Source organism: Dama dama, chromosome 4 (assembly GCF_033118175.1).
Source record: "Dama dama isolate Ldn47 chromosome 4, ASM3311817v1, whole genome shotgun sequence".
NCBI lineage: Eukaryota > Metazoa > Chordata > Mammalia > Artiodactyla > Cervidae > Dama > Dama dama.
In genome coordinates, this window is record NC_083684.1 from 51,649,878 (window position 1) to 51,677,287 (window position 27,410).

General features: G+C 36.9%; 2 protein-coding genes across 8 annotated transcripts in view; one reads left to right on the plus strand and one right to left on the minus strand.

The window, feature by feature from the left end:
- The first annotated feature begins 22 nt into the window (after positions 1 to 22).
- ZNF461 (zinc finger protein 461) lies at positions 23 to 19,530 on the plus strand. The gene is made up of 5 exons (XM_061139135.1): positions 23 to 254; positions 1,152 to 1,250; positions 4,757 to 4,883; positions 5,664 to 5,759; positions 16,445 to 19,530. The coding sequence occupies exons 2-5, from the start codon at positions 1,242 to 1,244 to the stop codon at positions 18,142 to 18,144; spliced, it is 1,932 nt and encodes a 643-aa protein (XP_060995118.1). The 5' UTR covers positions 23 to 254; positions 1,152 to 1,241; the 3' UTR covers positions 18,145 to 19,530.
- A 162-nt stretch (positions 19,531 to 19,692) lies between these two features.
- ZNF382 (zinc finger protein 382) overlaps positions 19,693 to 27,410 on the minus strand; it is a 34,764-nt gene continuing 27,046 nt past the window's right edge. For 2 of the 7 annotated variants that reach the window (XM_061139142.1, XM_061139143.1), the window contains one exon: positions 19,697 to 25,860. In XM_061139142.1, the coding sequence (XP_060995125.1) occupies positions 24,440 to 25,860 (1,421 nt within the window). In that variant the 3' untranslated portion in view covers positions 19,697 to 24,439. Of the gene's footprint in view, positions 25,861 to 27,410 lie in introns of all 7 variants that reach the window. The other 5 variants (XM_061139139.1, XM_061139141.1, XM_061139146.1 and 2 more) reach the window with 4 other exon arrangements.

The window sequence follows — 27,410 nt, forward strand, 5'->3', positions numbered from 1 at the left end:
CTTTGATCTTTGGTTCATCTCTGGTTCCCCTCCGAAGTCCTCCTCGTAGTCGTCGCCCTCCTAGTGGTAACCGGAGTCTGGGCACGGCGGGCAATCGCCGTGAGGAAGCCCCCACCCTCTGGCTCACACTTGGCGTGTGGAGCCTGCGTGTAAAAAGTGCGTGTGAGCGTTTGTGGCCGTAACGAGGCGGGTGTGTGTGCGGTGATGAAGCCGTGACAGGTGCAAGATGTGGGACCCATTGGCTCTGATGTGAGGTAGGTGACACTGTGGGGTTTGAGATCTCCCTTCAGAAGACGGTGCTGTTGTTCCCTAGTGAGAGGTAACCCAGTGTTAGTCGCTCAGTAGTGTCCGACTCTGCAACCCTCTGGACTGTAGCTTACCAGTCTCCTCTATCCACGGAATTCTCCAGGCAAGAATACCGGACTGGGTTGCCCATGCTCTTCTCCAGGGGATCTTCCTGACCCAGGGATCCAACCCCAGTCTCCCGCATTGCAGGCAGATTCTTGACCAACTGAGCCACCAGGGAAGCCCAATGGGGCTTTTAATTCTGTGACCGGGTGGGAGTTTGGTTGTGTCTGGGATAGAGCTTCATTTCTGCAGTTCTAAGTTTAATATCAGGACAGAGGGGGTCTGTTGAAGATCTCCCTGAGAGAATATCTGCTCCTGTAAAGACAGGCCTTTACCATGCCGGTATTAACTGGAGTCTCACTGAAGCATGTTCTACGCTGCCTTTGTCAGGGCACCCCCACCTCCAGTGCCCAGACTCCAGTGCTTAACACAAAAGTGAGTTATCAGTGGAGTGAGTGTTGCCCGCCTAGGGGCCGATTTTAGTTTCTATCCTTTCCTAGGATCTGTATCCTTGTATCACTGCTTTCTCTTTCCTCTTACTTTATAGTCAGGACCCCAGCTGCAGAGAAATGGTCCTTCTGCTAAGGGCCTGGGCACAGTCCTTCTTGAATCGATAGCTGGATTCCCTCCTTGCTTTGAGTAAGGTTGGGATTTGTCCAACTTCTCTGTGATCTTTTGTGTATGTGTTTGGGATCTGGGAATAGGAGACATAAAATGAGAGAAATGTTCTAAATTAGCACATTGGGAGCTCAGAGACAAGATCATCACTTTTTTTTTTTTTTTTCCCGAACCCTCTTATTCAGCAACACTTTCTTTGGACTGTGAATTTCTTCTAAAGAGGAAACAAGAAGAGGACTAATAAATACTCTGAATTCTTAAAAAAAAAGAAAGCCATGGCCCATGTAAGTTGGTGTTTTGTTCCTCATTGAAGTAGTCCTTTTTTTCCCTTTATAGGTCTTATGCATATTTGCATTCTTTATCCTGATATTGTTATAACTGAATATCATATAACTTGCCAGTGAGTGGGTAAGTGATGGTGCCATGCTTCCTTCTCCATATTTTTCTGAAAGTTTTGTGGTTTTTTTTTTTTTTAATAGCATTGGTATTATTTCTTCCTTAATTGTCGGATAGTTTTTAACCAGCCAAAAGCATCTGTGATAGGCAGAATAATGACTCCCCTCCAAAAAAACTGTCTACATGCTAATCCTAGAACCTGTGAACATGTTACCTTATATGGCAAAAGAGACTTTGTAGAAATGATTGAATTAATGCTTTTAAGATGGGAAGATTCTCTTGGGTTATCTGAAGAGTCAGGGTTAAAAGAGGATCTAAGTATGGAATATGCATGCTTATGTTTTAAAAAAATACAACATTACTGAACTTTTAAGATGGAGGAAGGGGGCCATAAACCAAGGAATGTAAGTGAAACTCTATAAGCTAGAAAAGGCAAGGAAATTGAACTGGAGAGAGCTGCCAGAAAGATGCATAGTCCTGCCAAAACCTTGATTTAGTCTAGTAAAACCCTTGTTGGACTTCTGACCAACAGACAATAAATGTGTTCCTTTAAGCTACTGCATTTGTGGTGATGTGGGCAGTAGCAGTAGAAAACTAATACACCATCTGAGTTTACAGTTTTCTTCATGGGGAGACTTTAATTTCTTTAATAGATAAATGGCTTTGGTATTTTATTTTTTCTTGAATTAGTTTAGTAATTTGTGCCTTCCAGGGAATTAACTTATTTCAACTTAGATGTCAAATTTTTTGGCATAAAGTTGTTCATAATATTCCCTTATTATCATTTTAATGCTTGTCAGATCTACAGTAATGCACCCTTTTAATTGATAATTTATGCCTTCTTTTCTTGATCAGTATATCAATTTTATTGTTCTTTCCGAAGAACCAGCTTTTAGTTTTAGTTTTTCCCTAGTTTGCCCTTGCTGTTTCACTGATTACTGATCTTACTTATTCTTTCCTTCACTCTGTATATTCTAGATTTAATTTTATCTTATTTTTCTAGCTTAAAATTCTCTTCTTCCATCCATGAGTTGTTTAGAAGAGTGCTCTTTAACTTCCAAATATTGGGGGACTTTTTTAGATCTTTCTGATAGTTCCTTTTTTAATTCTGTGGTGGTCCAGAGATGTTCTCTGTCATTTCTGATCTTTTAAGTTTATTGAGATTTGTCTTATGGCCTGAATTGTGGACAATTTGGTGAAGGTTCCATGTGCAGTTTAAAAAAATGGGGTATTATACTGTCTTTTGGTAGAGTGTTTATCAGTTTTGTCTGTAGTGGTGATCAACTCTTCTATATCTTTACTGATTTTTTTTGTTTTTGTTGTTACTTGGTCTGTCAATTACTGGGAGAAGACTGTTGAAACTTCTAGATACAATTGTGGATCCGTCTGCTACAGTTCTGTTAATTTTTGCTTTATAGTAATTTGAAGCTCTGTTATGAGGTGCACGTTATAGCCTCTCGACGCATGGATTCCTTGATCATGAGATGTTCCTATTGATAATATAGTATTCTTGTCTTGAATTCTGTTCTCTTTAAGATAAATACTTTAGCTTTTTTTTTTTTTTACCATTTTTTTATAGCAAATATTTTTTTCATCCCTATTAAAAAATTATTTATTTAGCTGTGTTGTGTATTAGTTTCAGCACAAGAATCTTTGTTGCATCTTGTGGGATCTTTCGATGTGGTGCACGGACTCACTAGTTGTGGCACAAGGGCTCGGTGTTTGCCACAGAGAGGGCTTAGTTGCTCGGTGGCATGTTGGATCTTAGTTCCCCAGCCAGGGATCAAACCCACGTCCCCTGAACTGCAAGGCAGATTCTTTACCACTGGGCTACCAGGGAAGCCCCTCCATCCTTTTATTTTAACCTATTTTATGTGTATCTCATATAACAGCACATAGTTTGGTTCTACTTTTACCCAGTCTGACAATTGCTGCCTTCAAGTATCTAGACAGGGGTTAGCAAACTGTGGTATACTGGCCAAATCCAGCTCACAGCCTTTTTTTGTACGGCCTTCAACCTGAGAATGGTTTTGCATTTCAGAAGGGTTATAACTAAGTTAAGAAAAAAGAATGTCATGGAGGCTGTATGTGATACACAGACCTTGAACTCTGTATAGGGTAGATTGCTTATCTCTGCTTCACTTAGTTCTTCTTCCGGGGTTTTATCTTGTTCCTTCACTTGGAGGATATTTCTTTGTCACCTCATTTTCCTCAGCTTACTGTTTTTTTTTTTTTTTTTTTTAGCTTACTGTTTTTAATTTCTTTTTTCTGATAGGTTGGTTATCTTTTCCAATCTTGGAGAAGTGGTCTTGTAGGAGGTGTCCTCTGTCTTCCAGCAGTGCTCCCCACTCTGGTCACTAGAGCTATATGCTCTAGGTGTGCCCTGTATTTGGACTGTGTGGGTACTCCTGTTGTAGTAGGCTGACTACTGTGAGTAGTCTGGTAGGTGTGGCTGACTTCTGGTCTGGTTGCCTAACAAGCCTTTTAAAATATCTATATCTATATCTATTTATTTGATGTGCTGGGTCTTAGCTGTGGTACATGGGATCCAGTTCCCTGACCAGGGGTTGAATGCAGGGCCCCTGCACTGACAGCGTGGAGTCTTAGCCGCTAGACTGGACTATCAGGAAAATTCATGGCCCTGTCTTATGCAGAGGCTGATGGGCACTGGTTGTCAGAGCTGGATCATGAGACTGCTGGCAATGGGGCCTCAGAGGATCTCAGAACTAATGTTGACCCACTGGCATGGTGGGGGGGGGGGGGGGGCGTGGTGGAGCTAGATTCTGGAATGGGTGTTGTGAGCCTGGGGGCCCCAGATCTGGTGTCAGCATGCTGGTGGAGGGAGCAGTTCCTGACACGGTCCCGAAAGCTGCTATTGTATTGGCCTGCTGGTGAGTGGGATGTTGTATCAAGATCATGTTGAAAAAGACCAAACGAGGTGGGAGATATACTCTGTCTGTCTTTGGAAAATACAGTCTGCACTGGATGTTTACTAAAGAATTTGCATTAAAAAAATGCTTAGTCATAATGGGGAAGAAAAATCTTCAGATCCTTTTTCTAAAGATGGAGATTGTCATAAGATATTCTGGAAAAATTTAAAAACTTTCAACTATTTAACTTAGTTGGAAACCTCTCTTTATTTTCTTAATTTCTAGATGAGTGATTAACAATTTTCCACCCTATGCAAGAGGATGTATATGCAGAAACTGAATTGTTTAAGAGTATGTGGGGACTCTTCTTCAGTCCCACTAAATTAATTTTCGACCCACACAAGCTTCCAGCATGTATACTCACTGTATCATTCCTTTCCTGCAGTGACTTCTTTAGCACTGCTTTTTCCTTTTGAAAAATGTTTCTTATAATTTCAAAAATAGTACTGTGATTTGCATTTTAGGGGTTGGTGATGTTCAAAGATGTGGCTATAGATGTCTCTCAGGAGGAATGGGAATGCCTGAGCCCTGCGCAGAGGAATTTGTACAAAGATGTGATGTTGGAGAACTATAGCAACCTGGTTTCACTGGGTAAAGTTATCTGTCTCTAATAATTCAGAATCTGTTTCTGGGAGTTTCTGCTTTCTGTGCTATGAATTTTAGGGCTGCCTTTCAAATAACAAGATGAATTTTCACTTTGTGTAGAAATGAGCATGATTAGATGGAGTTGCACCTTCATTTTCTCTATCCTCATACTTTTCTCTGGCATTTCTTATAATTGACTTTCTTCCTTAAAAATTAAGGAGCAGAATTAAAATTCTATACCATTAAAGCATAACATGGTCAAAGAAAGCAGGCTTTGTCTTCTGTTTCACTTGCAGTGTACCAAACGAGCAAATGCTCTAGCGCAGATAAAGCTAAACACATGGGTCCTGGGTGCAAAGCTCATTAACCTTCTCAATTAGTGCAATGGACTGAATCAAAGTATATCACTTACATTTACAATTCAAAGGAACACTATTCCATTTACTGTAATGTTTGTAGTCTCTTTTAAACATTTGGAAATTACATTCTAAGAACTTTACATTTACCATGGAAAAATATCTGAGAATAAGTATTTCAGAAACTCCTTTTTTTCCTCAAAGGAAAATAAGGAGAGAAAGCTTATGTAATTTAAATAACATTTTACCTTAGACATTATTTGTTTCTTATGATCCCGAGTTTATCTGTATATGAGAAGTGGACTCTTCTTTCTTCTCTAGACCTTATCAAGTATCTTCTTGTCCTATAGGCTTTTTAAAATGAATTCTGAAACATGGTATTTGAATACTCTAATTTCAACCTCATCTCCATTTCTTTTCTTATAACCAGGACTTTCTGTTTCTAAGCCAGCTGTGATCACTTCACTGGAGCAAGGGAAGGAGCCCTGGATGGTTTTGAGGGAGGTGACAGGAGAACGGTGCCCAGGTGAGTAAGCAGGAAATTGTTGCAAGGAGTAGCCCAACTGGTCAGACTGTTGGGCTGGTAAAGTTATTTTAGACAGACTAATTAGGGAAAATCGGGTTTAAAAACTGATTACAGTGTTACAGTAATCAAACAGTGTTGTACTGGCATAAAGACAGATATATAGATGAATGGAATAGAATAGAGAGTCTACAAGTAAACCCTCAGATATATGAGAAGATGATTTTAGATAAGAGTGCCAAGACCATTCTATGAGGGAAAAGACTGTACTCTTAACAAATGGTTTTGGGGAAACTGGATACCCCACATGCAAAGGAATAAAATTGTATCCCTACCTTACACTATATACAAAAATTAACTCAAAATGGGTCAAACAAGTAAATCTAAGACCCAAAACTATAAACCACGTAGAGGAAAATACAAGGGGAAAAGTTTCATAACTTTGAATTTGGCAGGAATTTCTAGGATATGACACCAAAGGACAGGTAGTCAAAAAAGACAAATATCAAAGTTAAAAAACTTCTGTCCATCAAAAGATGTAATCAATAGAGTATTAATTTTTTTAAAAAAAATTCATGCAAGTTCCTTTTACTAGGAGATGAGAATACAATTTTTAAACATTATAAGGATGGGTCTTCCCTGTTATTTCAGTGACTAGGACTCCGCATTCCCAGTGCAGGGGGACAAGCTTCAATCCCTGGTCAGAGCGGGGTGGGGGGATTAGATCCCACATGCTGCAGCTAAAAGGTCTCACCTTCTGCAACTAAGAGCTGACACAGCCAAATAAATAAAGAAAGAAATATTTTTAAAAATCATTTAGCTTTAAAAAAATAAATAAATAAAAATAAATATTATAAAGACATTTTCACTCTAGTAGTGGATCAAGAACATATGAATATATATTCTAATAGAATATTTAGGAAAAATTAAATTAATTAGAAATTGTGAAAATTAAAGAAATGACTACATTGAGGAGACAGAGATGGTAGAGGAATGACTGGAAAGGAAGGAATAAGACCTTAGGAAAGTATAAGGTCATGAAGGCAGGTTCATTCCATAAGACCAGGTTCATTCCACAAGTCAGAGGTCTTTGATGATGTCTGTAACTCACAGTACTCCAGAGCTATGAGAAGAGTTGTTTGTTATTTTAAGCCACATAGTTTGTGGTACTTTGTTATATTGGCTATAAGAAATTAATACAGAGGGGGAACATGGAAAAATAATATATACTTTCCTAAGTGTTTTGCTTTCATTTAAGATGTTATTTTTACTAATTTTTTATACCTGGTGAGGCCTTTCCTTTTGCATAGGTGTGGTGATTTCTTTTAAAAAATTTTTATCTTGAAATATTGAATCAGCTTTATCTTGAGTATTCTACTTGATCATGATACATTATTCTTTTTATTCACTTTTGGTTTTGATTGGTAAAATTTAATTGAAGATTTTTTCATCTAAGTTAACGGGAGATATTGGCCTGTAGTTTTTTTGTCTGTGCATGTATGCGTGCTGCCTTTTGCCTGATTTTGGTGTAAGAATAATAGTGGCTTTATAAAGTAAGTTGACAAGTATTCCCCTTTCATCTTTTTCTGGATGAAATTGTGTAAAACATTCTGTAAAGGTTTGGTAAAATTCTCCAGTGAAACCATTTGGATCTGGATTTTTTTTTTAAGCCTCTTTTAAATTATAAATTCAATTTGTATTAATATAATAGTTATAGGACTTCCCTGGTGGCTGAGCTGGTAAAGAATCCACCTGCAATGTGGGAGACCTGGGTTCAATCCCTGGGTTGGGAAGATCCCCTGGAGAAGAGAATGGCTTACCCACTCCAGTATTCTGGCCTGGAGAATTCCATGGACTATATAGTCCATGGATTGCAAAGAGTCAGACCCAGCTGAGTGACTTTCACTTTCTTTCTTTCTTTCACTTTAATAGGACTATTCAGATTTCCTGTTTCTTCTTTGGTAGTTTTGGTAGTTTGTGATTTTCAAAGAATTGCTTCATTTCTTCTAAGTTGTCAAAGTCATGAGTGTAAGTTATATGTGGTTTTCTTATTATCCTTATGATGGATTTTATATATATAAATGTATATATGTAATATATACATGTATATAAAGGACATACATGTCCTTATAATCCTTCAAAAATTTTTTTCTTTGAGATTTTTTATTTTACTCTTGGATTATTTAGAAACATTATTTGGAGGTGTTTGGAGATTTTCTTGTCTTTCTTTTATGGTTTGATTTTATTCTGGTCTCACCTGAAAGTTAGAGGAGGTTACCTACAAGAGTCTTCCCTCACTTCTGACATCAATTCCACTTTCAAGGACTCCCTGGTGGTCCAGTGGTTAAGAATCTGCCTTCCAATGCAGAGGGGGTGGGTTCAATCCCTGATTGGGGAACTAGGATCCCACATGCCATGTGGTGCAGCCAAAAGACTTTTTTTTACAAGTTGCACTTTCAAAGGTTCTCAAGACCACTCTTACATTTGATAAGTCACTAAAAGGATTTGTAGAACTCACTGAAAGCTATAATCCTCACAGTTAGTTTGTTATAGCAGGAGACAGATTAAAATTAGCCAAAGGAAGAAGTACAAAGGGCAGAGCCTAGAGCCAGAGTTCCAAGTGAGGAACTTCCCACTGTCCTCTCCCAGTGGAGTCATGGACAGTGCTAACTTTTCCCATCAGCTATGTGTAACAATACGCATTTGGGCATACTGCCAAATAGAGAAACTCACCTGAGCCTTAGTGTCCAGAATTTTTACCTGTGTTCCTTGTTGGCTACCCATGTGGCTGACCTTTAGTTTCTCGCCTCTTAGGAGGTAAAGCTGATACCTTTAGTCTCCAGTCTTTTTGACGGAAAGTTGATACCTCATGGCTGAAACCTTCCATCATAAATTTTATCATTAGATTTGTCTGGTGGCTTTGGCCCTCAGGTAAACAAAAGACACTTTTTGTAGAGGTCGCCTCCCTGGAGATGAAGACCAAAAAACCTTTCTTCAGGTAAGGTTAAATTCTTTACTATATATCATAGAACATATTCTATATGATTTTGATTCTTTTAAGATTCAAGATTTGCTTGATGACCCAGAATATGGTCTGTCCTGGGGAATGTTCAATGAATGTTTGAAAACATTGTGTATTCTGCTGTTATTGGGTAACATGTGCCATGAGTGATGATTACATCATATTTGTTGATGGTCTTGTTTGTTTTTTCCATATTCTTGCCGATTCTCTGTTCAGTAATTCTATCCGTTGCTGAGATTAGGGTATTTGAGTCCCCAGCTATAATTGTGATTAGTGTTTATCTTTCAGCTCTGTCTGTTCTTCCTTCATGTGTTTTGAAGCTCTGTTAGTAATGCTTATTAATTTCTTTACTCTGAACTCTACTTTATCTGATACTAATGTAGCATTTCTATTTTCTTTTGATTATTTACATGATACATATTTTTGAAATGAGTTTCTTGTAGTCACCTTGTAACTGGGTCATGTTATTTATCCATTGTGTCAGTCTCTGTCTTTTAATTGGTGATATAGACCATGTACACTTAAAATAATTATTGATGTATTAGGCTTAAGTCTGCCATTTTGTTGTCTTCTGCTGGTTCCCCCTTTTTCTTAATCTTCTGTTTCTTTTATCTTGCTTACCTGTGAGTTGGGCTTCCCTGGTGGCTCAGTGGTAAAGAATCCGCCTGCCAATGCAAGAGACACATGAGATGCTGGTTAGATCCCTGGGTCAGGAAGATCCCTGGAGCAGGAAATGAAAACCACTTCAATATTCTTGCCTGGGAAATCCCATGGGCAGAGGAGACTGGTGGGCTACAGTCCATGGGGTCGCAAAAGACTTGGACACAACTTAGCAACTAAACAACAACCTATGAGTTACTCAAACATTTTTAGAGTTCTATTTTGATTTATAGTGTTTTTTTTAAATATACTTTTTTTTTTTATTTCAGTGTTTGTTCACACACACATACCATTTGTTTATTTATTTATTTAGCTTGCTGGCATTGAAATTTAACCATTTCAAGTGAAGTGTAGAAAGATTATATCCATTTAGGTCTTTTACCATTTTTTTTTTTTAATTGTTTTAAGTATGTCTTCTACATAGATTGATCACTATGTAAGATACTGTTACAATTTTTGTTTCAACCATAAAATAAGGTAAAGAAACTTGTGGAGTGGGATAGTCTATTATGTTTATTTTTATTTTTTCCCATTCTTGTCTTTCTTTTCTGAAGATCTTGCCTTCTTCTATTATTATTTTCTTTGTATTTGGAGAGCTATTTTCAACTATTCTGTAAGAGCTTCTTGCAATAACACACTCTCTTAGTTTTCCTTTGTCTGAGAATGCCTTTATTTCTACTTCATTCCTCAAAGATAGTTTCACTGTATATAGAATTTGAGGTTGACAGTTCTTTTCTTTGAGCACTTAAAAAGTACTGTGCCATTTCCTGTTGCTCAACATGGTTTCAGATGACAAATCCAGTCTTTTGAATTGGTGTTTCTCACTATTTTAAAATATATTTTTCTTGTTTAGTTTTCCGAAATATGTGTTTTGGTTTGATTTCTATTTATCTACTTAGGAATTTTCTGCTTCTTGAATCTATAGATTTGTATCTTATATGAAATTTGGGAAGTTTTCAACCATTATTTCTTTGAATACTTTTTCAGTCCCACAGTCTTTCTCCTGTCCTTCCGGGACTTGGATGATAGGAATGTTGGATCTTTTGCTATTGTCCCACAGGAACTGAGGCTCTTTTTTTAAAAGTCTATCTTTGTTGTTCAGGTTAATACAGTTTTTAATTTCACTGAATCTAGTGTCTCTGTCATCTCCACTCTACTCTTGAGACCATTCAGGGTGTCTCTTGTAACGGTTACTATATTTTTCATTCCATTTACTTTGTACAACTAGTATCTTTTTTAATATTCTATTTTATTATCTATTATTGAGGAATAGTTGACTTACAACAGTAAATTCTTCTTTATGGCTAAGGAATATTTCATTGTTTATTACATCTTCTTTACCCATTCATCTGTTGATGGACACTTGGGTTGCTTCCATATCTTGGTTGTTGTGTATAACGCTGCTATGAACACTGGGGTGCATGTAGCTTTTGGAATTAGTGTGTGTGCATGTGTGTGTTTGTTTATTTTTAGATACATGCCCAGCAGTGGAATTACTGGGTCATATCGTAGTTATGTGTTTAGTTTTCTAAGGAACCTCCACACTGTTTCCCCTAGTGGCTGCAGTAATTTACATTCTCACCAACAGTGTACAAGGGTTCCCTTTTCTCCACATCCCCACCAGCACTTGTTTCTTGTAGACTTTTTGATGATAGCAATTCTGACAGGTGTAAGGTGATACCTCATTACGGTTTTGATTTTCATTTCTCTGATAATTACAGATGTTGAGCATTTTTCTTGTGTCTGTTGACCATCTGTATAGCTTCTCTGGAAAAAAATTTTTTCATGTCTTTTGCACATTTTTAATCAAGTTTTTTTTTTTGGTATTGAGTTATATGAGCTGCATGTTTTGGATATGTATCTTGGATATTACCCTATTGGTCATATCACTTGCAAATATTTTCTCCCATTCAATGGGTTAACTTTTCATTTTGTTGATGGTTTCATTTGCTGTGCAAAAGCTAAGTTTAATTAGGTCCCATTTGCTTATTTTTGCCTCTATTTCTTTTACCTTTAGAGTCAGATCCAAAAATGTATTGCTTCAATTTATGTCAAAGAGTGTTCTGCCTGTTTTCTTCTAGGAGTTTTATGGATTCAGGTCTTACATTTAGGTCTTTAATCCATTTTGAGTTTATTTTTGTACATGGTATGATGAAATATTCTACTTCCATTGTTTTATGTGTTGCTGTCCAGTTTTCTGAGTACCACTTATTGAAGATACAGTCTTTTCCTCATTGTATATCCTTCCCTCCCTTGTCATAGATTAATTGACAATAGGTGTGTATGTGATTGAGATTTTAAATTATCTTTTTAAAATGAACCTTAGAATTCCCATTTTTGTGACATTTGCCTTGATTTCTTTAAAGAAGAGGAAGATCATAAAGACAGTGTGAGTGCAGAGTACTTCGTTTTCATGTTTCCCCTACCTCCAGACTTTTTCTTGCTACAGTTTTCATTTATGTATTTTCTTAAGTAATTGCCATTACCTGATCTTTCCACGTGGTTTTCACACTCATTTCATCCACTGGTAAAAACAAGGAGGGGGACAAATACAACTGATTTCTGGTAGCATCTAACTTGGCTGTTGAGATTAGTGGAGAATGTATATACTCCAGTAGCTAGTACCACTGAGTCTTCTGGGTCCTGTCAATGTTTTCTAGAGAGAATGGAATATTTTGTTTAATCTGAGGGTCTTGTCTGTCTGAATTAGTTAAGAACCAGTGCTGTAGAACCATCAATTCTGTGTGTTTCTCCCTGGTTTCTATCCCCTGCTACATCCCCAGAGGTAATCATTATTTTGAATTCTGTTATGGTTATTCTATTTAAAAACTAGTTTACCACATTTGTGTATACCCTTATACACTATATTGTGTTTTGATTGTTTCTTTTATAAAAATGATAATGAGTATGTGTCTTCTGTGATTTAGTTATTTTGTACCACATGGTTTTACAAATTTTCCCAAATTACTTTATACCTGATTTCATTTTCACAGCTATGTAATATTCCATTCCACATTTTTCTGGTTGTTAATTAGATTGTTCATAATTTTTTGCTAGTATATACAGTGGTACTATTAATATTCTTACACATCTCCTGAAGCACATAGTACGTTATTTACTAGAATTGGAATTGCCAGGTCATAAAACACATACATCTTCAACTCTGTATTATAACAAATTGTTTTCCTACATGTTGGTACTAATTTACATTACCCCTGGCAGTGTGTAATAATTTTGGGTCTTCAACATCTTAACAAAAATTCAAATTCTTAGACATTTAAAATTTTAGTCTGATGAGTTAAAATGGTATCTCATATCTTAATTTGAGTTTCCTTGATTCCTGATGAGCTTGAGCATTCTTGCATATGACTATTTAACACTGGTTTTTCTTCTATGAAGTGCCTATACAGATCTTTTGCCCGTTTTTCTCACAGGTTATCTTTTTTCTAGTTAGACTTGTATCTTTTGTGTCTTGTTTAAGAAATTTATGTTGTTGTTTGTTGTTGTTTAGTCATTAAATCGTGTCCAACTCTTTTGTGACCCCATGGCTCCTCTGTCCATGGGATTTCCCAAGCAACAATACTGGAGTGGGTTGCCATTTCCTTTTCCAGGGCATCTTCTCAACTCAGGGATTGAACCTGTGTCTCCTACATTGCCAGCAGATTGCTTACCATTGAGCCACCGGGGAAGCCCTTTTTATGTATACATATATATTGTTTTTCACCACAAGCCTTACAGTTTTTCCTTTACCTTAATCCAGTTAGAGTTTATGTATTTATAGTGCATGGTAGGGATCCAAGTTAATTTTTTTTTCTAGCTATAGCTATTTTTTCCAATATGATTCAGTAATTCTTTTCTCACTGATCTGCAATGCTTCCTGTGTGGATCTGTGGATCAACATGAATGAACCTTGATGATATTACGCTAAGTTTAATAAGCCAGTCACATATAGGAAAAAAACAGCAAATACTGTAGGACTCTAGTGATATAAGGTATATAGTCAAATCCATAGAAACAGAAAGTAGACTGGTGCTTGCCAGAAACTGGAAGAGGGAAGAATGGGAGTTATTAATGGGTACAGAGTTTCAGTTCTGCAAGGTGAAAAAGTTCTGGGGATTGGTTGTACAACAGTGTGCACACTTAACACTACTACACTATACACTTAAAAGTAGTAAGATGGTAAACTTTATGTTGTGTGTATTTTATCACAATTTAAAAAATATTTTTAGAGGTAGAGGTAAAATTTAAGACTTAGCAGTGTATGATTGTTATTTAAGCCAGACTGTTATTAAGGGAAAGGGTGTAGATTGAAGGCTGAGCAGAGCCTGATTTCTGGGACATTCCAACACTTAGAGGTCAGAAAGTGGAAAAGAATACATTAAGGTGAACTGAATATAAGTAGAGATGTAGGAAGATAACCAGGAGAATATGGTATAAAGGAAGCAACTGGATTGTTCAGTTGTGTCAAATGCTAGTAATGAGTCAAATAGAGTGATGACTGGCATTTGAGCACTGATTTTGGTAATTTTGTTAGTGACTTTAGCTAGGAATGTTTCAACAGAGTTATGGGAGTTGAAATATCTGTTGGAATGGATTACAGAGAAAATGACTAACATACAATGTCACTTGATCTAAGACAGAATCAGGGAAAGGACGGTCTTTTCAGTGAAGGGGGCTGATATCTATTGAAAAATAGGAATCTTGATTTCTGCCTCACACTAGGTGGATTATAGATCTAAATACGAAAAAACTTCTAGAAGATGATATGAGTATATTTTATGACCTTGCAATCAGACTGTTTTAGAATTAACAATTTCTGTTTATCAAAACATTGTATCAAGAGAGCAAAGGGGCCAGCCTCAGAATGGGACAAGATACTTGCATTATGTAGTTGATTATATTAAGGATTCCCTACAAGTCAAAAAGACAACTAAAACCTAGAAATACCCAAATGTCCCTTGACTGAAGAATGGATAAACAAAATATGGTTTATCTGTACAGTGAAATATAACTCAGTCATAAAAATAAATGAAGTACTGATATATACTACAACATCATTGAACCCTGAGAACACAGTAAGTGAGAACAGACACAAAAGGTCACATATTGTATAATCACATGTTTATGAAATTTCTTGACAAATTCATAGAGACATAAAGCAGATGGGTGGTTTCCAGGGCATGGGGGTGAAGAGAGCAGAACATGACTGTGGATATGAGGTTTCTTTATGGCATGATGAAAATAATCTGGAATTAGAGATCTGACGGTTGCAGAACATTGGGAGTGTACTACAAGTTACTGAGTTAACCACTTCAAAGTGGTTAAAATGATGGATTTTATTTGTACTTTATCACTCCTAAATTAATAAAAATGAATGAAATACTTGGATAGGCAATTTATTAAAGAAGATATCCAATTGTCCAATAAATATATGGCAAAGTGTTCGATCTTGTTTGTCATCAGGGAAATTAAAAATCAAATCACAGTGCAGTATCACAACACATCTGCCAGGATGCTTAGATATAAGAAGATTGGCAATAACAAGTGTTGGTGAGGATATGAGGAACACGAACTCTTTCAGAGTTTGATGGAATTATAAATTAGAAAACTGTTGCATAATGTCAAATGGACCTGAGCAAATGCATATCCTCTGATGCGGTAATTTCACACCTAACAGAAAGGAGTCCTATTTCCACCAAAAGAAATGTGCATGAATGTTCATATCAGTACTAATCATAATAGCCAGAAACTGGAAACAATGCAAATGATCATCATTAGGAAAATGGAAAAATAAATTGTTAGAACTGAATGCTTTATGTATCTGTTGGCCTCAAACTTTCTTTTCTGAAACAACCTCTGAAAAGCTCTAAGATAAAGAATTTGTAATATCCTAGTTGTTACAAGAGACTAATGGTGTTATGACACAATGAATAAAACAGAAATAGACTCAAAATGTGATTTTAAAGCTAATCAGAGGCCTTATGTAAGACTCATGATAAAGAGTTGGAGTTTTAAAATTTCACTTTAGTGAGAGGCTCTATTAGTTTGAATATAGGTCTGGCTGTGTGACAGAGACCCCAAAATAATTGTAGCTTAAACTGTATAGAGGACTAATTTTCTCTTGGATTAAAGCCCAGGGTAGAGTGCCAACTCTGCTCTGCAGAACCATCATGTGACAGACATGACATCAAATGCACATTGCAGCTGGCTTTGCTGAGGAAGCAGGAAAATAACAGATATAGGGGTGGGCCAGCCGACTCTTAAGAAAGTTCTCAGAAAGTACTGTATAATACTGCATTTCTTTAGGCAGAATCCAGTTGCACAGCATATTCTGCTGCAGAGTGCTGGGACAGGCAATATTTATGTTGGGCAGCCTGTTCTCAACTAAAACCCATGGGTTCAATCAGTGTACAAAAGGGAAATAATCGAAATTTGAGATTAACTAGCAGATATCACATAATCCTTTGGCCTGATGGAGACTGTTAAAACATACAGACTGTTAGAGATTCTGATTCAGGTGATCTAGAATGTTTTGTAAGCCTCCATAATTGCAACAAAATCCCATGTTGATTCTCAAGTGGATCAAAATATGAGAACCACTGACATGTTAATGAACTCTCTCACGTTTCTCTCATGAGCTTTCATTTCTTTCCATTCACCTTACCCTTTTTCATTGTTACATCATGGTATTTAAGAGCCCCTTAAGCCTTTCATTTCTTATGTGAATTATTTCCAATTATCTCTCTTTTCTGGCTTCCCTGATAGCTCAGTTGGTAAAGAATCTGCCTGCAATGCAGGAGACCCTGGTTCAATTCCTGGGTTGGGAAGGAAAGGCTACCCACTCCAGTATTCAGGCCTGGAGAATTCCATGGACTGTATAGTCCATGGGGTTGCAAAGAGTTGGACATGACTGAGCGACTTTCACTCTCACTCTTTTCTATCAGAGATATTTCATTTCTCTTCTAACACAAAACTAGCAATTAAAATGTGCTTCTTTATCTTTCAGATTTGGTGTCCAAGTGTGAGCCCAAGAAGTTATCTCCAAAAAGAAACATTTATGAGACAGAATCATCCCAGTGGGTTATCACAGACCCATTTAAAAACCATAGTCCTGAGAAATCCATTTTCAGAGACATTGAGGCATGCAAAAATCAGTTTCAGAGACAACAGGGAAGACAGGAGGGCTATTTCAGGCAATTTGTTATCAACCATGAACACATGCCTGTTTTTAGCCAACATATTTTGTTCACTCAGGAATTTTATAATAGACAGAAAATCTCTGAATGTAAAGAATGCAGGAAAAACTTCAGTTACCATTTATTCTTTAGTCATCACAAAGCTCATTCTAAAGAAAAACTCTCTGACTGTAAGGAATATGCAGAAACTGTTGATACATCATACCTTACTAAACAGAGAATTCAAAATAGTAACAAGTGCAATGAATGTAAGGAATGTTGGAAGGCCCTTATTCGTTATTCACAACTTAAACAACATTTGAGAATTCATAATGGTGAAAAATGTAAAGTATGTGGCAAGGTCTTTAATTATGGCTCAGAACTTATTCTACATCAGAGAATTCACACTGGTGAGAAACCCGATGGACGTAAGGAATGTGGGAAGTCCTTTATGCAGCTGTCACAACTTATTCAACATCAAGGACTTCACACTGGTGAGAAACCCTATGAATGTAAACAATGTGGCAGGGCTTTTATTTGTGGCTTTCAACTTACTGAACATCTGCCACTCCATACTGGTAAGAAACTCTTTGACTGTAAAGAATGTGAAAAGACTTTCAGGCATCGATCACCCATTACCATACATCAGAGACTTCATACTCACAAGAAACCTTATGAGTGTAAAGAATGTGGGAAGGCCTTTAATTATGGTTCAGAACTTATTCTACATCAGAGAATTCACACTGGTGAGAAACCCTATGAATGTAAGGAATGTGGGAAGGCATTTAGGCAACGATCACAGCTTACTCAACATCAAAGACTTCACACTGGTGAAAAACCCTATGAATGTAAGCAATGTGGGAAGGCTTTTATTCGTGGCTTTCAACTTACTGAACATCTGAGACTCCATACTGGTGAGAAACCCTATGAATGTAAAGAATGTGGAAAGACTTTCAGGCATCGATCACACCTTACAATACATCAGAGAATTCATACCGGTGAGAAACCCTATGAATGTAAAGAATGTGGAAAGGCCTTTAGTTATCATTCAAGCTTCTCTCACCATCAGAAAATTCATTCTGGCAAAAAACCTTATGAATGTAGTGAATGTGGGAAGGCCTTTTGTGACAGCTTACAACTTACTCTACATCAGAGGATTCATACTGGTGAGAAACCCTATGAGTGTAAGGAATGTGGAAAGACTTTTAGACAGTGCTCACACCTCAGAAGACATCAGAGAATTCACACTGGTGAGAAACCTCATGAATGTGTGATATGTGGTAAAGCCTTTAGACTTCATTCACACCTTATTCAACATCAGAGAATTCATACTGGTGAGAAGCCCTTTGAATGTAAGGAATGTGGAAAGGCCTTTAGCTATCATTCAAGCTTCTCACACCATCAAAGAATTCATTCTGGGAAGAAACCATATGAATGTGGGAAGGCCATTAATCATGGCTTACAATTTAACCTACGTCAGACATTTCATACTGTTGAAACACCAGTACGTTTTCTTCTCCCCACATCCTAGTCTAGCATCAGAAAATTCTTTTTGGAAACATACATTTCCTTTTTTTCTTCAAGGAAAATGTTGGTAAAATACTGGGTTTCATTAGTATTGATTTAGTTTAGTAATCTTTTACTCTTTTTTTTAAGTGGGAAAATGAAGTTATTAAAAGGAAAAAAACAATGCTCTGGTTTTGATGCTGATTCTGAGTTATTGTAATTATCAGTATTGGAAGTAAATTTTATAAAACTGTGTTTTCACTGAAACCAGTGAAGTGGGGAGGAAATAAAATGAAAACAATTTCTTCCTCTCCTACAAATCCCTGAAAAAACCTGTATGTATGTGTTGCTTCTTTCTTCATGATCAAACATATCTGCACATTGCATTATGTTTTGCATGTGTGTGAAAGCTTTTACCCTCTGTAGTGACATATTTCGTGACATTTGCCTTTTTCATTTAAATAATTGTGGACATTTTCCCAGGTCAATACATACAGATCTGACTCATTCTTTTCAAGTTTCAGAATATTTCTAGTATGGGATGTAGGCCAGTATTTTGAACCATCTCCTACTGTAGACATTTAATTGTTTCTACTTTTTCACCAGAAATGATGGTGTAATAAACATTCTTACATTGTCATATTTCTATTGGTAAATTCCCAATCATGAGAGTGTGTGTATGTTTTGATATATTAATTTTATAGTTGAAAATATTAGGAAATAAAAGCAATACTATAAAATTCAAAAATTACCCAAAATAGGGCTTCCCTGGTGGCTCAGTGGTAAAGAATCTGCCTGCCAATGCAGGACACATGGGTTTGATTCCTAATCTGGGAAGATCCCACATGCTGCAGAGCAACAAAACCCATCTGCCACAATTACTGAGCCTGTGCTCTAGAGCCTGAGATCTGCAACTACTGAGTCCATGTGCTGAAACTACTGAAGCCTGTAAGCCTAGAGCCTGCTGCAACAAGAGAAGCCACTACTCACTTCAACTAGAGAAAGCCCACTTGCAACAATGAAAATCCAGGGCAACCAATAACAAATATATTAAAAAAAATATTCAAGGCATCCCTGGTGGCTCATGGTTAACAATCTGCCTGCCAATGTAGGAGACACAGATTCGATCCCTGATTGGGAAGATCCCACATGCCATGGAGCAACTAAGCCCATATGTCATAACTATTGAGCCTGTGCCCTAGAGCCCGGGAGGCACAGCTACTGAAGCCCACTTTGCCTAGAGCCCGTGCTCTGAACAAGAGAAGCCACCACAATGTGAAGCCCACACATCAAACCTAGAGAGTAGCCCCTGCTCACTGTAACTAGGGAAAAGCCCACACAGAAATAAAGACCAAGTATAGACAAAAATAAACAAAATTATTTTTTAATTACCCAAAATAATGTGAAAAGTAAAATCTCTCCTAATGAGTCCTATAGTCATCTGCTTTTGTAACTATAGCTGTCACTTCTATTCTTCCAGGAATTAAATTTTAAAAATTCTTTGGACAAAACTGGATTAATCATAATCCATGATTCATGATATTCTCATCAGTCCACATTTAGCCTACTTTTTAATACATTAGGGAGTTTTATAAACATTGATGGATCTATTTATTGGGGCAGGCCTGGAGCCTAGGTCCATGGGTGCCAGACTGGTATCTGGGTCTGTAGGGCCAGTATGGTGCTGGGTTGGGCAGCCTGGAGCCTCGTGTTTGGGTTCACAGGGGCAGGCCTGGATTCTGAATCATATTGGTTTACCTGGGGATTCACTGGGGAAGGCTGGTGCTGGGGTCTGTGACAAGGATGGGTTCTCACTTCACTTTCCTTCCCTCCATGCAGAGGGTACATTGCTTCATGCTTCACTGCACAGGCTTGAGGAATAAGTAACCCAGGTAGTGTGAAATTGTCCTTATCCTCTTCAATCTATCTTTCATTTCTGTGCTCTACCCAAGTGTTGTAATTTCATGGGGATGGTTGTTCAAATTGTTCAAATTTCTATGAGACAAGTGCTATTCCACAATCTTACAGATGTTACTACTACAATTCTCTATTTTTGATATGTACACACTTCTGATTTTTCACATGTGTATTTTTATATTTATTACCACAAATAGTATGCAAAACAATCACGCATCCCCTTTCTATTCAGACACCCCTAATCCCTGGCAACCACTGATATATTCTGGATATTTATATTTTTACATTTTCCACAATGTATAAATGGAACCATACAGTATGTAACTTTTTGAGGCTGGTTTCATCCATAATGTTGCATGTGTCAGTAGTCCATTTTTTTGTTGTTGTTGTTGAGTAGTTATTTTATTGAGTGGATATACCATGGTGTGTCCATTTATCCACGAGGAACATTTGGGTTGTTCCAGTTTTTAGTGATTATAAAAATACTATAGACATGCATGAATAGGCTTTTGTGTGAACATGTGGTTTTATTTCTCTATGCTAAATGTAAGTGGGATCACTGGGTCACATGGAAAGTACATGTTTAACTTTTTAAAGAACCCACAAAATTGTTTTCCAGAGTGGTTTTACTACTTTGCATTCCCATTAGCAGTGTATCAGAGTTCTAGTTGTTCCACACCCTCATCAGTACGTGATATTGTCACACATCTATGATTTTGAAAAGTCCCAGATTATAAACTGATGAATATCTCAAATGGTACAACATCCCAGATGAATATTAGAGACCAGTGTTTATATCTGTGTTTTAACTGTTGCATATTACTTATAAAGCAGGGGGTGATAAGTCTGATTCTATTGCTGGACCACAAATTAAGTGGAGATATTCAAGCACTACCTGGCAAGAATGTTTCAGGTTTGAGATGCACTATGCAGATACTGGGGACATAAGAAGTGAGGCAACATGCTTGTTTACACAGATTATCAGAAAATACATAGGAGATGTAGGAACCATGTTTGTAGGATGGATTTGATTTATAGTTGGACTGGAAATTTTATTTATAATTGCCATCACTGACTCGATAGACATGAATTTGAGTAAGCTCCGGGAGTTGGTGATGGACAGGGAAGCCTTGTGTGCTGCAGTTCATGGGGTCACAAAGTCAGACACGACTGAGTGACTGAACTGAACTGAACTGGACTGGAAAAGCTCTATTATCTCCATGATTCCTGAATGTTTGGCATTGAGTTTGATTGACATAGGGCAGAGGGATACATAAGATGCTGTTTGAAATTGAAATTTTCCCTGAAGACCCCCGGAGTCAATTTGTTTACTCATATAAATGATTCGAGAGCCCACTTTGACTATGTGACCAGTGAACAAAGGGGCATAAAAGTCCTTCTGGGGAACTTCGGCCTTGAGCTCTCCCAAGATTCACATAGATCTTAGTGGTTCTATCTGGAGGTAGAGTGCAGTCTCTATGTGAATAAGGACACTGTGGAACTTGCACCTGAATGATTCTCAGACTCCCCCCAACCAAATGCCTACCTACCTTTTCTCTTGGTAAGCTACATCTTTTGCTTTTAAATGAAAGCATTAAATATTATATGGGCTTCCCTGGTGGCTCAGTGGTAAAGAATCTGCCTGCCATGGCAGGAGATGTGGGTTTGATTCCTGGGTCAGAAGATCCCCTGGAAAAGGAAATGGCAACCCACTCCAGTATTCTTGCCTGGGAAATCCCATGGACAGAGGATCCTGGTGGGCTACACTCCATGGGGTCACAAGAGTTGGTCACAATTTAGTGACTCAACAACATTAAATGTATATACTCTGTGGAGTTTTGTTAGTCCTTTTGAACTGATGAAATCTTTGTACATGTTAATTCTCTTGTGTCCTAGGACCTTACAGTTAGGTCTGCAAAGAATGAATTTGCAAATTAATTCCTATCCTGTCATATATATTTAGGAATAAGTGGACTAGAATTCCAGAACCATGTCTACTCCTCAGAGCTACACAAACTTCACTGACCAAAGTTAGATGAAATGTCCTCATTTAAAAACAAAAAAAAAAGAAAAGTCCTTATTTCATATATTAATCAATTCATAAAATAAGGACCCATAAAAATCAATGAAAAAGAACATTTTCAACTTCTTCAAAAGAAATCTTCACACAGGAGACTGAAAGATAGCCCAATTCCGGTTCACACCAAAATAAAAACCACTGGACCTAATTTTCCTGAGAAGTAGTTTATATGTGAATAGTTGTTTGAAAGCAAAACTTCATTTAGACTTTCTTCAAGGCATTCCAGGTTACCACCTACAAGGACATGGCTGTACTTAATGTACATTGGATTCTATATCTTGATTTCTGTCTGAACCTTAGTTCATGAAATGACTCTGCAGAGGATCTTTCAAAAGATTTAACTTCCTTCTGCATTGTCCACAGCTGGTATTTTGGGGCTATTTTAATTTTTTTTGCAAAATTGGGAAGTATGCATTTGAATAAGTAATCAAGTTGATAAGTGTAACTTACTACCACAGAAGGAGAAAAATAAAAAATATGTATATGAACTCCTCACTGAGTTGTTATTTAGGTATGTAGTTGTAAACAAAAAATACAGCCCAAACTTCAGCTGTATTTCAGGGCCAGTTTTTGCTCACATCAAGATCACCTAGTAGTCACCACATTTTTGCTCTTTGACTCTGGAATACAAATATTCATACCTTTATTTTTACAATACAGATACTAAGAGATTATTTTCTGCTTACTTTAATCCATCAAATTTTAAAATGTAACCATTTATTCTTGAGGGTCAGAAATTTGAGAAGGCCTCAGCTCAGTTCCTGCTTGAGGGCAGAGGGTCTCTTATGTGGTTCCAATTGGATGGCAGCAGTGCCTAGTCATTCAAAGACCTGACTTGCCCCAGATTGCTCAATCATATTTGGCAGATAATACTGGATAATGACTTGGTGCTTAGCTAGGGCTATTGACAACAATTGACTCTCTAGCATCATGATCTTGGTACAGTTGGACTTCTTTCATGGAAACAGCTTTCCCCAGAGTTAAGAGTTGAAAGCCTCATCTGTTGCCTTGTCAATCTTTCTTTCTTTAGTATGAATTCTTTGCTACTGCATAGATGTGAGTTATGACTAATTATTCTTACAATCATTTCATTTGAAGTATTCACATCCATTGTGAATTCTCTGTTGATGTAAGGATTTGAGCTGTGGCTCTAAGCTTTTCCATATTCATCAGTTTCATATGACCCAGTAAGATAATGTTTCATCCAGTTAGAGTTCTCTCAGGTTGAGCAAGGAAGACACTAGGTTCCTCTCTTCCTACAGCATGACTTTGATTTCAAATAGACATTCTTATGGCCGAAGGTAGTCTCAGATTTATAACCTGTATCTAGTATTTAGGATTTGAGATGTTGCTAAAAATCTTTGAATAAACATTCTATTTGAATTCCCAGTTTTCACAACATTCATAGTTTCCCTCTAGTATGAATTCTCACATTTGAACCATCACCATATTGATAATATATACAGCTGTCTTCCTTCAGAGTGAATTATCTCCTAACATCAAAGTTATGCATTGTTTGGTAGTACCAGCGTACACACACCCCAGGGCCCAGCAATTTCATTCCTAAGTATATGTGTGTAAGTATATACACAAGAGAAATGAATATATGTACACCTAAATATAAATATATTTGAAGAAGCATTATTTATTATGACCCTAAGCTGTAAACAATAAAAAAAAGTCCATCAACATTAGATTGGATAAACTGAAATGTAATTATATAATGAAATTTTATACAGGATGAAAATAAATAAATTTCTCCAACATGCACTAATGATGAGTTTTAAAGACATAGTGATGGATGAAACAAGTTATATATGAAAGAATACATAATGTATACTTTATATAAAGGTTTATAATATGCAAAGGCTAATTTATAATGTTAGGAGTTAGAACTGTGGTTAACTCTGAAGGGATAACTTTTATTCCATATTTGCAGTGAGAAATACAGTCACACCTCCTTCTTTTAAAGCAGTTCTGTTCACAGTGTGGTCCATGGACCACGGTCAGGTAGCCTACTGCTTAATACTGGGTCACAAAATGTTATATGTTAAAATTTTAAATAAGCAATTTAAAATGTTTTTAGCAACTTGACAGAAGAATTTATGTCTGGTAAAGGTAATAAAAAATTTAAGCTTGTATTTTCAGTGACTTTTATCACTTAATTTATCTCACAATTCTTTTTATGTGTTTTGTGGACTAGCAAATAGTAGGTAAATATGCTACAGTACCTTAAACTGTTTAATATTATTACACTTGCAAGCAACCTCATGTACAGGGTTTATTATGTCTTAAAAACTTTTCACCAGAAAAGTCACATGTTTTAGTGAATTCGCACAGTTTCTATCTTGTGAGTTTTCTGATGGACAATGAGGTTTGACTTACAACTGAAGAACTTCCCACATTCTTTACATTCATATGGTTTCTCTCCTGTGTGAGTTTTCTGATGGCGAATGAGGTTAGATTTCCTACTAAAAGCTTTCCCACACTGAGGACATCCATTTGATTTCTCTCCTGTATGTATTCTCTGATGAACAGTGAGGATTGCCTTCTGGCGGAAGGACTTCCCACATTCATTACAAATATAGGGTTTCTCCCCTGTGTGAATTCTTTGATGGAGAGTGAGAGTTGTCTTTTGGCAGAAGGACTTCCCACATTCATTGCAAATATAGGGTTTCTCTCCTGTGTGAGTCCTCTGATGTACAGTGAGGGTTGTCTTCTGGATAAATGCCTTCCCACATTCATTACATTGATATGGTTTCTCCCCTGTGTGTGTTCTCTGATGATCAATGAGGTATGACTTCTTTCTAAAAGCACTTCCACACTGAGTACATTCATAGGCCTTCTCTCCGGTATGTGTTTTGTGATGTCTAGTAAGGGTTGCCTTTTGGCGGAAGGACTTCCCACAATCCATACAAATGTAGGGTTTCCCCTCTAAGTGTGTTTTCTCATGAAGAGTGAGGGCTGTCTTTTGACGGAAGGCTTTTCCACATTGACTGCAAACATAAGGTTTCTCACCTGTGTGAATTCGTTGATGTTCAATGAGGTATGACTTCCTTCTAAAGTTATTCCCACAGTAAGGACAATGAAAGGGTTTCTCTTCTGTTTGAGATCTCTGATGCATGATAAAAATGGACTTCCTACAGAGGAATTTCCCATATTTGCTGTATGAGTGGGGTTTCTTCTCCATATTTTGTTGGTGGACATTGAGATTTGACTTTTCAATGAAGGCTGTGCCATCTTTATTGTATTCACAGGATTTTTCTCCTCTGTGAGCTCTGGTATGTGTAAATAATATTCCTTTCATAAGGAAGGGTTTTTCACATTCATTATGTTCAAAAGATTGCTCTGGAGTTTGAACCTTCTGATGTTGAATAAGCTCTTGTTTACCACTCAGACTCCTTTCTGTTTGTTTACAGAGATTCACTGCTGCATGAATTTTCTCATGTTTAGTGTTAAGGAGTGATTTCTCCCATCCATTACTCTCACCAAACTTCTCTCTTATAGGACTTATATTTCTAATGACTAATTCTGAAATATTTTTAAAAACTTTTCCATCAGGTTTATATTCACGTAGTGTTGTTTTTGAAATAATACGGTTCTTGTCGATAGTAAATGTTTTCCCCCAAATGTTACTTCTCTCTTTTATTAGTCTTTTGTGGTTGATGGATATAACTGACCTAGAATGCCTGTCTTGGTATTCTTTGAATTTCACTAAAACATCTTCAGCTTTCCAATCTTCTTCTAGAAAAAATACAATTAACAATAGTAAGCCTCCATGTAAACATTATGGATAAGATAAATAATACAAACAATCCATGGTGGGCCTGTCTATCATACTACTTTAGTCTACAGAAAGGCCAAAAATACATTACCTCTGGGAGCTAACAAACACATACCCTGCTACACTGTTAAAATGAGGAAAAACTGTCATAAGCAAACAACACATATCTTTGGGATGTTGTAAATATAAGCTACACTGAGCAGGTATGATAAACACAAGGGCAAGTAAGCAGAAGACAAAGGATAGTGAAAGCAGGATTGTTCTTGAAACAGGCCGATTCAGAGATAATGGAGTGAGCCTATCAAGGGTACTAACAGTAAGTAGTGAAAATGTTCAGGTGATGATGAAAAACTATATATTTATTCCCTAATGACTAAATAAATGTTATAAAATACTTCCATTTGTTTCTTCCTCACTTGTATTGAGCCTATCCATGGCAAATGGACTTTTTCAGTCACTCATTTCCTAGTGCTAACAGACACACTCATCTATACTCTTGATCCTAGCTCTCCACATAACTGTAATTTTTTTCCTTGAAAGGGAAGAATTGGGAAAACATAATTCCCTTAGGAATTATAAAATAAACCAGAGGAAAAGGATATTTGCAACATGAATATAATCACTATTGTATTCTGATTGCTGCTACCATCAATTTATTCTTCCAGAGATGATCAATAACTAAATTCTCTTGACCATCAATTATAACTTTTCCTCTTTTCAATTTGCTAAATTACTTTTTCAGTTTTAGGGAAGGATGAGTTCAAGTTTTCCTCCCAATGTAGTGCATATGTGCTAAGTTGCTTCAATTGTGTTTGACTCTTTGTGATCCTATGGAGCATAGCCTGCCAGGCTTCTCTGTCCGTGGAATTCTCCAGACAGGAATACTGGAATGGGTTGCTGTGCCCTTCTCCTGGGGATCTTCCCAACCCAGAGATCGAACCCATGTCTCTTATGTCTTCTGCAGTGGCAGGCAAGTTCTTCACCACTAGCACCATCTGGGACTCTGCTATTCCCTATTGGAGCTGTGAAAGACTGAATTCTTTAATATGTGTGTATGGCACTGGTTGACCTATCATTTTTCTTAAAACTTCTTGGCTATATCTTACTATTTTACCTTACTACCACCCATATCTGATGGGGCAGTTTTAAATGTGGATTCATCTTACTTATGACTTGTATCTTATTTACAATAGCCTTTTTATCCCATCAAACTAGTCATGAAAATGTAAACAAGTGATACCATATCTATCTTTAAAATTGCTCCACCAGATATGGGTGATAGGATCATGTATTTATAAAATAGAATACTACAATGAAATGTATATAATGGAATACTATTCAGCAATAAAAAGGAAAAAACCAACTGAAACATAATGACAAAAAGAGATGAATATTAAACATTTTTTAGACTTAAAACTTCATGCAAAAGAGTACATATTTCATTTATGTGTAGTTCTAGGACACACAAAACTAATCTGTATCAGTAATGGGAATTATACTGCCTTCCTGA